The sequence below is a fragment of the Somniosus microcephalus genome, chromosome 10 (assembly GCF_052327205.1).
Source record: "Somniosus microcephalus isolate GS21.2 chromosome 10, FLI_Smic_1.0, whole genome shotgun sequence".
Classification (NCBI taxonomy): Eukaryota; Metazoa; Chordata; class Chondrichthyes; order Squaliformes; family Somniosidae; genus Somniosus; species Somniosus microcephalus.
The window spans coordinates 225,687,162-225,702,386 of record NC_140996.1 but is presented as its reverse complement, the minus strand read 5'-3'; the positions used below and the strand labels follow the sequence as shown (position 1 = coordinate 225,702,386).

General features: G+C 49.3%; 1 protein-coding gene across 1 annotated transcript in view; it reads right to left on the bottom strand.

Annotated features, from left to right (window-relative positions):
* The window catches only part of LOC147112120 (glycerophosphodiester phosphodiesterase 2-like), a 75,651-nt gene that overhangs the window by 12,220 nt on the left and 48,206 nt on the right, over positions 1-15,225 (bottom strand). The window contains exons 11-13 of the mRNA XM_085999679.1: positions 11,751-11,972; positions 6,195-6,352; positions 366-513 (exon numbers count right to left, since the gene is read on the bottom strand). Of these exons, the coding sequence (XP_085855805.1) occupies positions 366-513; positions 6,195-6,352; positions 11,751-11,972 (528 nt within the window). The remainder of the gene's footprint in view (positions 1-365; positions 514-6,194; positions 6,353-11,750; positions 11,973-15,225) is intronic.

Here is a 15,225-nt window from a genome sequence, read left to right as displayed (position 1 = left end):
GCATCTGTGAAGAGAGAAACAGAGTCAATGTTTCAGGCCGATGAGCTGGGGTTGTTCTCCTTAGAGCAGTGAAGGTTAAAGGGGAGACTTAATAGAGGTGTTCAAAATGATGAAGGGTTTTGGTAGAGTAAATAAGGAGAAACTGTTTCCACTGGCAGGAGGGTCGGTAACCAGAGGACACAATATAAGATGATTGGCAAAAACACCAGAGGGGGGGAGAGGAAGAGAAATGTTTTTACGCAGTGAGTTGTTGTGATCTGGAACGCGCTGCCTGAAAGGGCGCTGGAAGCAGATTCAATAGTAACTTTCCAAAAGGGGACTTGGATAAACACTTGAAAAGTTGTCCAGGCGGATGGTCAGCCTACCATTAGGAACCACGGTTGGCGGAGCTCCTTCAGCCGCTGGGGGGCGTTGGTAATGACAGAGTGGGCGCCTGCGCACCACATCAACGAGAAGAGCCACGACTCGCTCACGACGTACAGGTTGGTGCTGATGTTGGCGGCCGCGTACATTCTGTGGTCAAGAGAAATAAAAGACGGGCCGACAAATAATTTTCTTTCGTTGGAGAGAAAAAAAAACAACCGATTTGCTGAAATAGGCGTAGATTGGTACACCTGACTGTTTAACATAGAAACATAGAAGATAGGAGCAGGAGTAGGCCATTCGGCCCCTCGAGCCTGCTCCGCCATTTAATGAGATCATGGCTGATCATCCAAACTCACTATCCTGTCTCTGCCTTCTCTCCATATCCCTTGATCCCTTTAGCCTTAAGAAATATATCCAACTCCTTCTTGAATATATTTAATGAATTGGCCTCAACTGCTTTCTGTGGTAGAGAATTCCACAGGTTCACCACTCTCTGGGTGAAGAAATTCCTCCTCATCTCTATCCTAAATGGCTTACCCCTTATCGTTAGACTGTGACCCCTGGTTCTGGACTCCCCGACCATCGGGAACAGCTTTCCTGCATCTAGTCTGTCCAGTCCTATTAGAATTTTATAAGTTTCAATGAGATCCCCTCTCACTCTTCTAAACTCTAGCAATAATGACAGGGGTTTGGAAGAGATAAGACCCGTCTGGGACCCGGGGTTCAAAGCCAGCCGAGACGGAGGGGATGAAAGTCTCCTTTGTCCACTGGCTGTGAGGGTTCCACATGAAATCACCTCGGGCAGCCCCAACCCAGACTCATAGAAGTGGGGGTCCAGGTACGTAGATCATTAGAACGTCATCGACAGGTACAGAAAATAATCAAAAAGGCTAATGGGATGCTGGCCTTTATATCTAGAGGACTAGAACACAAGGGGGTAGAAGTTATGCTGCAGCTGTACAAAGCCCTGGTTAGACCACACCTGGCGCACTGGGAGCAGTTCTGGGCACCACACCTTAGGAAGGATATATTGACCTTGGAGGGAGTGCAGCGTAGGTTTACCAGAATGATACCCGGACTTCAAGGGATACATTACGAGGAGAGATTACACAAACTAGGGTTGTATTCCCTGGAATTTAGAAGGTTAAGGGGTGATCTGATCGAAGTTTTCAAGATATTAAGGGGAACAGATAGGGTAGATAGAGAGAAACTATTTCCGCTGGCTGGGGAGTCTAGGACTAGGGGGCAGAGTCTAAAAATTAGAGCCAGACCTTTCAGGAGTGAAGTTAGGAAACACTTCTACACACAAAGGGTGAAAGAAGTTTGGAACTCTCTTCTGCAAACAGCAATTGATGCTGGATCAATTGTTAATTTTAAATATGAGATTGATAGCTTTTTGTTAATCAAAGATATTAAGGGACATGGGGCAAAGGCGGGTATATGGAGTTAAATCGCAGATCAGCCATGAGGCGGAACAGGCTCGAGGGGCTGAATGGCCTACTCCCGTTGCTATGACAGCACAGGAAGAGGTAATACTGCACCTTCACGCCTCTTCTGCTGCTAGTCCCCAATTGGAGCAACAAAAAACGGCCTCTAATTTCTACTGCTTAAGTTACAGCTTCAGTGTAGTTCTGGGAGAAACGTGGCAGCAAATTCGCGCACAGCAAGATTCCACAAACAGCAATGTGATAATGACCAGATCATCTGTTTTACTAAGTATTACGAAGTATTCACAGGCCATTCGGCCCAACAGGTCTTTGTGCTCCACAGGAGCCAACTCGTGTTGGTTGAGGGATAAATATTGGCCAGGACACCGAGAGAACTCCCCTGCTCTTCTTCGAATTAGTTTAGGAATGTGATTGCATTGGAGAGGGTGCAGAGGAGATTCACCAGGATGTTACCTGGGGCTGGAGCGCTTCAGCTATGAAGAGAGACTGGACAGGCTGGGGTTGTTTTCCTTAGAGCAGAGAAGGCTGAGGGGGGACCTGATTGAGGTGTCCAAAATTATGAGGGGCATAGATAGGGTAGATAGAAAGGAACTTTTCCCCTTGTAGAGGGGTCAATAACCAGGGGGCATAGATTCAAGGTAAGGGGCAGGAGGTTTAGAGGGGATTTGAGGGAAAACTTTTTCTCACCCAGAGGGTGGTTGGAATCTGGAACTCACTGCCTGAAAGGGTGGTAGAGGCAGGAACCCTCACAACATTCAAGAAGCATTTAGATGAGCACTTGAAACGCCATAGCATACAAGGCTACGGACCAAGTGCTGGAAACATAGAAGATAGGAGCAGGAGTAGGCCATTCGGCCCTTCGAGCCTGCTCCGCCATTCAATGAGATCATGGCTGATCATCCAAATTCAGTACCCTGTCCCTGCCTTCTCCCCATATCCCTTGATCCCTTTAGCCTTAAGAAATATATCCAACTCCTTCTTGAATATATTTAATGAACTGGCCTCCACCGCCCTCTGTGGCAGAGAATTCCACAGGTTCACTGCTCTTTGGGTGAAGAAATTCCTCCTCATTTCAGTCCTAAATGGCTTACCCCTTATCCTTAGACTATGACCCCTGGTTTTGGACTTCCCGACCATCGGGAACATCCTTCCTGCATCTAGTCTGTCCAGGCCTGACAGAATTTTATAGGTTTCGATGAGATCCCCTCTCAATCTTCTCAACTCCAGTGAGTATAAGCCTAATCGACCCAATCTCTCCTCATACGTCATCCCTGCCATCCCAGGTATCAGCCTGGTGAATCTTCGCTGCACTCCTTCCATGGCAAGAACGTCCTTCCTCAGATAAGGCGACCAAAACTGCACACAAATGGGATTAGAATAGACAGGGCTTGATGGCCGGCGCGGACACGATGGGCTGAAGGGCCTCTTTCTGTGCTGTATAACCCTATGACTCTAGTGCAGTGGGATTATTGATATCCATCCTGAGGGGGCAGACGGGGCCTCGGTTTAACGTCTCATGCGAAAGACGGCACCTCCGACAGTGCAGCACTCCCTCGGCGCTGCACTAGGAGTGTCAGCCTAGATTTTTGTGCTCAAGTCTCTGGAGTGGGACAATGAACCCACCACCTTCAAGTACTGCACTGTGATTCTATGATTCCCGTGGTCACTGAGCCGGTGATAAGATCAGGCCTCCTCTTGCTCATAAACAGGCTGTTACAAGAGAAAATTATAATACCCAACACCATCCTACAGCTTTAAGGCTTCATCTGGCTGAGCGTGGATCACAGGACTGTGTAACATATGTGTAACCGCGCACTGTCAATCAAAGTTCTCCCACAGCAATCGCATCATTTCAATACAACAGCCTTAGTTCTAAATAACAACAGAAGATGCTGGAAAAACTCAGCAGGCCAGGCAACATCCGTGGAGAGAAATTAAGAATCGACGTTTCGGGTTTTTCAAAACTGGAAAGGAAATAAAATAGATCGAAGGCAGAGCTGCGATAGAACAAAAGAGAAGTGAAGAGGCATTAAGAGGTATTCAAAACCAGACGAGATGGTGATAGGACAAGTGGAGACAAAAGACGGCTGAGATTAGGTGTGAAGTGTACTGGCGGGATGAGTGACAGCTGCCATGTAGGAGAGAGAAAAAAAAGGAAAGAGGGGGGAAGGGGGGGGGGGGTTCTACCTGATCGTAACGTGGTTAAGTATTAATTAGCTGCGAGCGACCCAGCTTTATAAATAAGAACAAGTCAGTTCCTGTTTTCTTTGGTGCGAAATACTTTTAATTTTAAATTCCTTGTCGCTTTAGTCAGTTTCTTTTTTTAATGGTCTTTTTTTTTTTAAAACAAAAATCTAGGCTGACGCTCCAGTGCAGCGCTGAGGGAGTGTCGCACTGTCGGAGGTGCCATCTTTCAGATGAGATGTTAAACCGAGGCCCCGTCTGCTCTCTCAGGTGGACGTAAAAGATCCCACGGCCACTATTTCGAAGAAGAGCAGGGGGAGTTATCCCTGGTGTCCTGGGGCCAATATTTATCCCTCAATCAACATCACTAAAAAAACAGATTATCCGGTCATTATCACATTGCTGTTTGTGGGAGCTTGCTGTGTGTAAATTGGCTCCCACATTTCCTACATTACAACAGTGACTACCCTTCAAAAAATACTTAATTGGCTGTAAAGCGCTTTGGGACGTCCTGAGGTTGTGAAAGGCGCTATAGAAATGCAAGTCTTTTTATTTAGCAGTAGCTACCGATGTAGATTACTATTTACTTTTTGAAGTGCAGACACTCTTTTAATGTAGGAAACGCAGCAGCCAATTTGCGCACAGCAAGCTCCCACAGACAAGCAATGTGATAATTGTCAGATAATCTGTTTTGGTGATGTTGATTGAGGGATAAATATTGGCCAGGACACCGGGGAGATCTCCCCTGCTCTTCTTCGAAATAGTGCCATGGGATCTTTTACATCCACAGTTTAACATCTTAATCTGAAAGACAGCACCTCTGACAATGCAGCACTCCCTCAGTACTTCACTGGGAGTGTCAGCCTGGATTTTTGTGGTCAAGTCTCTGGAGTGGGACTATGAACCCACAACTGCCTGACTCAAAGGCGAGAGAGAGTGCTGCGCACTGAGACACGGCTGAACTTCAAGAGCCCAGTGCATGACTTAGGCTCCAATTAGATTGCTCAATTAGCTAATGCATTTCCCAAAACACTGAATGAAACTACACAAATCCAGGAAAGCCCCAGGTTCAATCCCCAGCCCCTACTGGAGTGTCGGGCTAATTCACGTACAAGGTGGGCTTTTGAACCCTCAATTTCCTGGCTCACAGCTGAGCGCACTCCCAACTTAGCCAAGCTTTCTCTGTTGTAGGGCTGGTGTATACAATGTACGAGGAAAAAAAGCCAGTCATCTCCTGATGGTTTTTCAGTCCTTGATGACCTGGCCGCTCCCCAAGAGCAGGAGCAGGGAATATACCAGTCGCTCCCAATCTACAGAAATCGCCCTTTGATTGGCCTCAGGATGTTCCTGTTTTCCCACAGAGAGTGCCTGAGCAGTGCTCTTAAAGGTATAGAGCCTGCTTATACAGTTCCACCTTAGCAGTTAAAAATCACAATCATGCTTCGGATCCCAGAGTGACTGCGAGCAATGCCACGGGTGATCAGTTCATGCGAGAATAGTATGCAAGAATGAAATGAGGACTCCTAGCTCCTATCATAGTTATCTATGAACATTCAACCATGGCAGAACAATGGGGAGGGCGGTCCTTCACTTCCTCCAGCCCTGCCGCCCTCCGAGAACTCGACATTCCTCCAGTTCTGGCCTCTTGCTCATCCCCAACTTCCCTCGCCCCACCATTGTCAGTTGCCTAGGCCCTAAGCTCTGGAATTCCTTCCCTAAACCTCTCCGCCATTCCACTTCTCTCTCCTCTTTTAAGAAGCTCCTTAAAAGCTGCCTTGTTGATCAAGCTTTTGGCCTAATGTTTGCTTAGCATGCTTGCCTCTGAGTCAGAAGGCTGTGGGTTCAAGTCCCACTCCAGAGATTTGATTCCGATATCCTGGGGCCAACATTTATCCCTCAATCAACATCAATAAAAAAGATGATCTGGTCATTATCACATTGCTGTTTGTGGGAGCTTGCTGTGCGCAAATTGGCTGCTGCGTTTCCTACAATACAACAGTGACTCCACTTCAAAAGTACTTCATTGGCTGTAAGGGGCTCAGGGACGACCTGAGGTTGTGAAAGGCGCTACAGAAATGCAAGTTAGTCTTTATTTCTTTGACGCGATGTCAAATTGTGTCTGATAACGCTCCTGTGAAGCGTCTTGGGAAGTTTAACTATGGTAAAGGCGCTATATAAATGCAAGTTGTTATTTACCTGATCTCTTTGCTGGAAATCTCACTGTAGCGTACGTTGAGTTTGAAAATATTATCTGACTGCAGCTCTTCGATGGGTTGCTTTCCTCCGTAAATGTGCACAAATCCCGGCATCGTCTGCTGGACACTCAGCCTCATAGAATTGGGCAGCCAGAGAATCTGCAAAGAAATATGGGAAACGTTCTGTGAGTTTTAAGCTCGTCAAGCTGTGGCATTTTTTCCATTCCACCATCAGCATCGAGCACGTCTAGTACAGCTACGTGTAGAGTAACGGTCCGCTTATCTTTGCCCCAGGAAATGTATCTCAGCCTCAACTTCAATAGTGCCTTCGGTCATCACAGAGTGTTTGACAGCCAACGTATTGTGTTTGACATTTAGGTCAGTGTTGTTTTGTGGGCAAACACAGCTGATGCGCCATCAATTACTCAAAAGACTGAGGTTGAGCGAGTAACAATCAGGCTTTTATTAACTAAAGAATGAAGGTCTTGTCTCGAGTGGTCGACCCGTCCAGAATACTAAGGGGCTGGGAGGTAGTCACTTATATACCTGGAATAGTGGGAGGAGTCAGCCGAGGCATGTCCAGACCTGTACCTAGTGGAATACACATACCTCTACAGGCAGGTATAACAGTGGTTTACCACATTCACCCCTTGTTTAAAAATGAGTCCGGCGGGGTGAAGTGTATTTAAAAGTTCGTGTATTGGAGTCTCTCCGGAGGTCTTGTCTGCCGCTGTGATCGACGTGGCGACGGCAGGGGTGGTGGAGCTTCCGGCGTCGCGTCCCGTGTAGGCTGGGGCCCTGGAGTGTAGTCCTCGTGGGTGACGGTCCAAGGCGAGCCGGCTGCTGGGGTTGGATATCGGGTCGTGGGGGGGGGGTGGTAATGGGTAGTGGGTTACAGTGGTCCCCGAGGGTGCGAGGTCCCGTATGGAGACTGTGTCCTCCCGCCCTACAGCGGTCCCCGAGGGTGCGAGGTCTCGTATGGAGACTGTGTCCTCCCGCCCGTCCGGGTACGCAATGTAAACGTACTGGGGGTTGGCGTGGAGGAGGTCGACCCTCTCGACCAGGGGGTCCGTTTTATTGGCCCTCACGTGTCTTCTCAGTAGTACCAGCCCTGGGGACGTCAGCCATGGCGGTAACGATGTCCCCGATGTGGACTTCCTTGGGAAGACAAACATTTTCTCGTGAGGGGTGGCATTGGTGGCAGTGCAGAGCAGTGACCGAATCGAGTGGAGCGCATCGGGGAGCACCTCCTGCCAGCGGGAGGTCGGAAGGCCCCTAGACTTTAAGGCTAGTAGGGCGGCCTTCCAAACTGTCGCATTCTCTCTTTCCACCTGTCCGTTCCCCCGGGGGTTGTAACTGGTGGTCCTGCTTGTGGCTATACCCCTAGCGAGCAGGTACTGGCGGAGTTCGTCACTCATAAATGATGAGCCCCGGTCGCTATGGATATAGCTGGGGAAACCGAACAGGGTGAAGAGGCTGTTCAGAGATTTAATGACCGTGGCACTGGTCATGTCCGAGCAGGGGATAGCGAACGGGAAACGGGAGTACTCGTCAATGACGTTGAGGAAGTACACATTGCGGTCGGAGGAGGGGAGAGGCCCTTTAAAATCGACGCTCAGGCGTTCGAAAGGGCGAGTGGCTTTTATCAGGTGGGCTCTGTCTGGTCTATAAAAGTGCGGTTTGCACTCAGCGCAGACTTGGCAGTTCTTGGTCATGGTCCTGACCTCCTCGATGGAGTCAGGCAGGTTGCGGGCCTTGATGAAGTGGAAGAACCTGGTGACCCCCGGGTGGCAGAGGTCATTGTGGAGGGCCCTCAGCCTATCGATCTGCGCGCTGGCGCAGGTGCCACGCGATAGGGCATCTGGGGGTTCATTGAGCTTCCCAGGCCGGTACAAGATCTCGTAGTTGTAGGTGGAAAGTTCGATTCTCCACCTCAAGATCTTGTCATTTTTGATTTTGCCCCTCTGCTTGTTGTTGAACATAAAAGCAACTGAACGCTGGTCAGTGAGCAGGGTAAATCGTTTTCCGGCCAGGTAGTGCCTCCAATGACGCACAGCCTCCACAATAGCCTGGGCCTCCTTCTCGACCGCGGAGTGTCTGGTCTCTGGGCCCTGGAGGGTTCGTGAGAAGAATGCCACAGGTCTCCCCGCCTGATTAAGGGTGGCGGCCAGAGCGAAGTCGGACGCATCGCTTTCCACCTGGAAGGGGATGGATTCGTCCACTGCGTGCATGGTGGCTTTGGCAATGTCCTCCTTGATGCGGTGGAAGGCCGAGCGGGCCTCTGCCATCAGGGGAAAAGAGGTGGATTTGATCAGCGGACGGGCTTTGTCTGCATAGTAGGGGACCCACTGAGCGTAGTAGGAAAAAAACCCTAGGCACCTCTTCAGGGCTTTTAGGCAGTGGGAGTTCCATAAGGGGACGCATCCGGTCCGGGTCGGGACCGATGACCCCGTGTTCCACAACACAGCCAAGGATGGCGAGGCGGTCTGTGCGGAATATGCACTTCTCCTTGTTATATGTCAGGTTCAGGAGTTGGGCGGTGCGGAGGAATTTCTCGAGGTTTGCGTCATGGTCCTGCAAGTCCTGGCCGCAGATGGTCACATTGTCTAGGTAAGGGAAAGTGGCCTGCAGCGCGTTTTGATCGACCATCCGGTCCATCTCCCTTTGGAAGACGGAGACCCCGTTGGTAACGCCGAAGGGAACCCTAAGGAAGTGATAGAGGCGGCCGTTTGCCTCAAAAGCAGTATACTGGCGGTCTTCAGGGCGGATGGGGAGCTGGTGGTATGCTGATTTCAGGTCAATGGTCGAAAAGACGCGGTACTGCGCGATCTGGTTGACCATGTCAGCTATGCGGGGGAGTGGGTAGGCGTCCAGCAGGGTGTAGCGGTTTATTGTTTGGCTGTAGTCGATGACCAGGCGTTGTTTCTCGCCGGTCTTAACGACCACAACCTGGGCTCGCCAGGGGCTGGAGCTGCCCTCAATAATCCCCTCCTTCAGGAGTCGCTCCACTTCGGTTTTGATGAAAACCCTGTCCCCGGCACTGTATCGCCTGCTCTTTGTGGCGATGGGCTTACAGTCGGGGGTGAGGTTAGCAAACAGTGGGGGGGTGGGACTCTGAGTGTGGAGAGGTTGCATCTGGTGCGCGGCGGGCAATTTGGAGGCTGCTGGCTGCGGACTGTGAGTGGGGGGAGGGGGCCACCGTACGCCATCGTAACGCTTTTGAGGTGGCACTGGAAATCCAACCCCAGTAGGATGGCAGCGCAGAGATCGGGCAGGACCAGGAGTTTAAAATTATTGAATACAGTCCCGTCTACTACTAGTGTCACCACGCAGTAGCCGCCAGTGTCCGCTGACTGAGACTCGGAGGCCATAGAAATCCGCTGGTGTGCAGGCAGGACTGGGAGAGAGCAACGCCGCACCGTGTCGGGGTGGATGAAGCTCTCTGTGCTCCCAGAGTCAAAAAGGCAGTTTATCGCATAGCCGTTTACCTTAACGTCCATTTTGGACCGAGCTAGTTGGTGCGGTCTCGTTTGGTCCAGCGTAACAGAGGCCAGCGTAGGGGTCGGTGTGTCGCTGCGGGTATCAGATGGGGGGGGTTGGCGGTCTGCTGCGTCCCGGCTGGTGTCCAAGATGGCGGCGTCCATGATTCCCATGTGGCTGGAGTCGTCCAAGATGGCTGCTGCTGCGGTGGTTCGCACATGGCTGGGGAGGCCCAAGATGGCGGCCCGCACGGCCCACACGCGGCGCTGTTGGGGGCCCAAGATGGCGGCTTGCATGGCCCACACGCGGCGCTGCTGGCGTTCGGGGTGGCTTTGGCCTTGCAGACGCTGGCGTAGTGTCCCTTTTTCCCGCAGCCCGAGCAGGTCGCATTCTTCGCCGGGCAGCGCGCTCTGGGGTGTTTGGCCTGGCCACAGAAGTAGCATTTCTGGCCTTGGGATACTGCTGTCTGGCTTTGGGACACTGCTGCGGTAGTTGGGCCGTTGTTGGGCTGTGGCTGGGGTGGCACGGTGCTATGGGGCTGTCCTACCGTGTCCCAGGTTGTCGTTCCCCGCGGCGTCCATGGTGCAGAGGAGTAGGCATCCAGGCTGCGTCCAGCGTTAGTGCGATTTCGGAGGCTTTGTTGAGGTTGAGGTCGCTCTGCTCCAGCAGACGCTGTCGGGTGTAGTTGGACCTGTGGCCCGCTACGAAGGCATCCCGGATCAGTTCCTCCGTGTACTTAGCGGGCGTTACCGCCTTACACCCACAGGCCCGGCCAAGCACGGACAGTGCTTGGAGGTATTCCTCAGTCGATTCCCCAGGTTGTTGCTTGCGACTCCCCAGGAGGTGCCTGGCGTACACTTCGTTCACAGGGCGCGCGTACTGGGTCTTGAGGAGCTGGAGGGCATCTGTGTACGAGGTCGCGTCCTGGATGACTGAGTACACTCGGTGGTTCACCTTGGAGATCAGGACAGACAGTTTGTCCGCATCCGTTGTGACCGCAGTGGAGGCAGTCAGGAATGTCTCGAAGCACATGAGCCAGTGAGCAAACTTGGTGGAAGCGTCCGCTTCCCGACTGTCCAGGTCCAGGCATGCTGGTGTGAGGATCTTCTCCATTATAAAAATTTAGTTAATAAAATTGATGCGCCATCAATTACTCAAAAGACTGAGGTTGAGCGAGTAACAATCAGGCTTTTATTAACTAAAGAATGAAGGTCTTGTCTCGAGTGGTCGACCCGTCCAGAATACTAAGGGACTGGGAGGTAGTCACTTATATACCTGGAATAGTGGGAGGAGTCAGCCGAGGCATGTCCAGACCTGTACCTAGTGGAATACACATACAGACACAGACAGGTATAACAGTGGTTTACCACAGGTCAGTGTTGTTTTGTGGGCAAACACAGCAAAGTCCCACAAACAGCAAGTGAGATGAATGACTGGTTCATCTGGTTCTGGTGATGTTGCTTGAGGGAGGAAAGGTTGGCCAGGACACCAGTAGGAATCTCCTGCGTTCTTCTTCAAAAAGTCCCGTGGAACCTTTTGGGCTGGATTTTCCAAGCCCCGAGGAGGCGGGTTTGGAGGCGGGAGTGGTGGGAAAATTGCAGAATCGGGGGGGGGGGCAGGAACCCATCCCGCCCCCAACCCGCCTCCGTGCCAATGTCCCAGGAGGCGGGTACCCAACCGGTGCTGGGAGCCGCCCCCCCGAGGCAGGAATGGGATTAGTGCCAATTAACTGCCTGTTAACAGATGTGCAACGGGGAGCTCCCTCCGAACTGGACTGAAGCATCAGCCAAGATAGACAGAAGGAGAAAAAAAAGAGTGGGAGAGAGAGAGAAAAAAAAAGTGGGAGAGAGAGAGAGACACAGAAAGAGAAACAAAGAGACGATAACCTTAAAAGTTCCATGCCAGCAAACAAACAAATGATGGAATGAATTTCCTCGGGGCTTCAACCAGTTCCGCCAAACGTCTGCCAAGGTTACACCGGTGAAGCGAAGCGGGAGAAGCTCTGAGGAAATGTGTCGCCGAGTATCTCGAAACGAGCTGGAGTAGAACTGAAAGCCAATGTGTGATAGTTCATTACCAGGCTCTCATTGATGCCAGAGTTCTGGATGGCCGTGACAGTCTGTTGGATAAAGTTGTTTCGGTGCGGGTGCTTCTTTGGTGGTCTGAATAGGTCAAAGATAACAACTTTACTGTGGGCGGCTGCCAGGCTGAGGAGGTCACTAAGCCTGCAAACCGGCTGCCTGTTGGCCTTCTGCTGATCCTCACGTGACAACAGATGTTTCGTTCCAAAGGGGTTGTCCTGTGTGGGGAAACAAACAGACCAGGTTAGAACATAAGAATTAGGAGCAGGAGTAGGCCACTTGGCCCTTCGAGCCTGCTCCGCCATTCAATAAGATCATGGCTGATCTTTGACCTCAACTCTACTTTCCCACCCGATCCCCATATCCCTCGATTCCCTTAATATTCAAAAATCTATCGCTCTCTGTCTTGAATATACTCAACGACTGAGCCTCCACAGCCCTCTGGGGTAGAGAATTCCAAAGATTCACCGCCCTCTGAGTGAAGAAATGTCTCCTCATCTCAGTCCTAAATGGCCGACCCCTTATCCTGAGACTGTGACCCCTGGTTCTAGACTCCCCAGCCAGGGGAAACAACCTCCCTGCATCGACCCTGTCAAGCACTGTAAGAATTTTGTATGTTTCAATGAGATCACCTCTCATTCTCCTAAACTAGAGCATATAGGCCTAGTCTACTCAATCTCTCCTCATAGGACAATCCCTCCATCCCACGAACCAGTCTGGTGAACCTTCGTTGCACTCCCTCTATAGCAAGTAGATCCTTCCTTAGGTAAGGAGACCAAAACTGTACACAATAATCCAGGTGTGGTCTCACCAGGGCCCTATATAATTGCAGTAAGACGTCTTTACTCTTATACTCAAATCCTCTTGTAATAAAGACCAACATACCAACTTTACCTGCATGTTAACTTTCAGTGATTCTTGGGGGGTTGATCAGATTTAACAGCTCGGACGTGGTAAATTGCAAATAAAGCAGCATATTTAATTAAAATTCGTATATGGGATGTGGGCGTCACTGGCAAGACCAGCATTTATTGCCCATCCCTAATTGCCCTCGAGAAGGTGGTGGTCTGGATTTTAGCCTGGGCTGTTTCCGTATTCAACACCTCTGACCATGTATTAATCATTCTCCATCCAGTCACACCAGGCTTGCACCATAGACAATTACCCTGTCAGATTGTGTCAATTCTTGACTATCTCTGCGCTCCCACAATAAAATAGACAACCTTTGCTCGCTCAATGGCTCAGGTGGTAAATGCACTGCCCTAGCATGGAACGGAGTGTCAGACTACAGTGTCAGCCGTGGCTCAGTGGACAACACTCTCGCCGGCTGAGTCAGAAGGTTGTGGGTTCAAGTCCCACTCCAGGGACTTTGAACATAAAAGCTAGGCTGACATTCCCAGTGCAGTGCTGAGCGAATCCTGGCGAATCATATAACTAGGGCTGTAGAGAGGGCTTTAAACTAATTAGTGGGGGGGAGGTTTCTAGAGAGCAAATAATAAAAATGACTACGGAGAAGGTCATAGACTTAGGTAGCAGTGGGGGAATTAAAAAACAGAGCGTGTCAGGAAGGGACAGAAGGTATGGAGTAAAAGGTAAAGTAGTAAAAGGGGGAAAAGCAGGAACTAAGTGTCACAAAACATATTTGAAAGTTCTTTATTTGAATGCACGTAGCATTCGTAACAAAATGGACGAGTTAACGGCACAAATAACTACATATGGGTATGATCTTGTGGCCATTACAGAAACATGGCTGCAGGGTGACCATGACTGGGAATTAAATATACCAGGTTATTTAACAATCAGGAAGGACAGGCAGGAAGGAAGGGGAGGTGGGGTGGCTATGTTAATAAAGGAAGGAATCACTGTAATACAGAGAAATGATATTGGGTCAAAGGATCAGGATAGTGAAACAGTTTGGGTGGAGATACGGAATAATAAGGGGAAAAAAACACTAGTGGGCATAGTCTATAGGCCTCCGAACAGTTGCAACTCTGTTGGACGGAGTATTAATCAGGAAATAGTTGAGGCTTGTAATAAGGGAACACCTATAATTATGGGGGATTTTAACTATCATATTAACTGGACAAATCAAATTGGGCAGGGCAGCCTTGAGGATGAGTTCATTGACTGTATTAGGGATGGGTTTCTTGAGCAGTATGTAACTGAACCGACCAGGGGGCAAGCAACCTTAGATTTGGTCCTGTGTAATGAGACAGGATTAATTAAAAATGTCCTAGTAAAGGATCCCCTTGGAATGAGTGACCATAACATGGTTGAATTCCATATTCAATTAGAGGGTGAGAAGGTTGGATCTCAAACAAGCGTGCTGAGCTTGAATAAAGGAGACTATGAAGGTATGAGAGCGGAATTGATCAGAGTGGACTGGGAAAACAGATTAAAGGGTAAGACGGTACATGATCAGTGGTGTACATTTAAGGAGTTATTATACAACTTCCAAAAAATATATATTCCACAGAGGAAAAAAGGGTGTAAAAGAAAAGATAGCCATCCGTGGCTAAGTAAAGTAATCAAGGATAGTATCCGACTAAAAACAAGGGCATATAAGGTAGCCAAATCTAGTGGGAGGATAGAAGATTGGGAAGTCTTTAAATGACAGCAAAAAATAACTAAAAGATTGATTAAGAAAAGGAAGATAGATTATGAAAGTAAATTAGCAAAAAATATAAAAACAGATAGCAAAAGTTTCTATAGTTATATAAAAAGAAAAAGGGTGGCTAAAGTAAATGTTGGTCCCTTAGAGGATGAGACCGGGAAATTAATGGTGGGAAACATGGAGATGGCAAAAACGCTGAACAATTATTTTGTGTCAGTCTTTACGGTAGAGGACACTAAGAATATCCCAACACTGGACAAACAGGGGGCTCTAGGGGGGGAGGAGCTAAATACGATTAAAATCACTAAGGAAGTGGTACTTGGTAAAATAATGGGACTCAAGGCGGCTAAATCCCCTGGACCTGATGGCTTACATCCTAGGGTCTTGAGGGAAGTGGCGGTAGGGATTGTGGATGCATTGGTAATAATTTTCCAAACTCCCTGGACTCAGCAAAGGTCCCGGCAGATTGGGAAACTGCTAATGTAACACCCTTATTTAAAAAGGGTAGTAGGCAGAAGGCTGGAAACTATAGACCTGTTAGTCTAACATCTGTGGTTGGTAAAATTTTAGAGTCCATTATTAAGGAGACAGTAATGGGACATTTGGATAAACATAATTTAATAGGACAAAGTCAGCATGGTTTTATGAAGGGGAAGTCATGTTTGACAAATTTGCTTGAGTTCTTTGAGGAAGTAACATACAGGGTGGATAAAGGGGAACCAGTGGACGTAGTGTATTTAGACTTCCAAAAGGCATTTGACAAGGTGCCACCCAAGATTATTGCTCAAGATAAAAAATCATGGGATTGGGGGTAATATTCTGGCATGGGTGGAGGATTGGCTATCTAACAGAAAGCA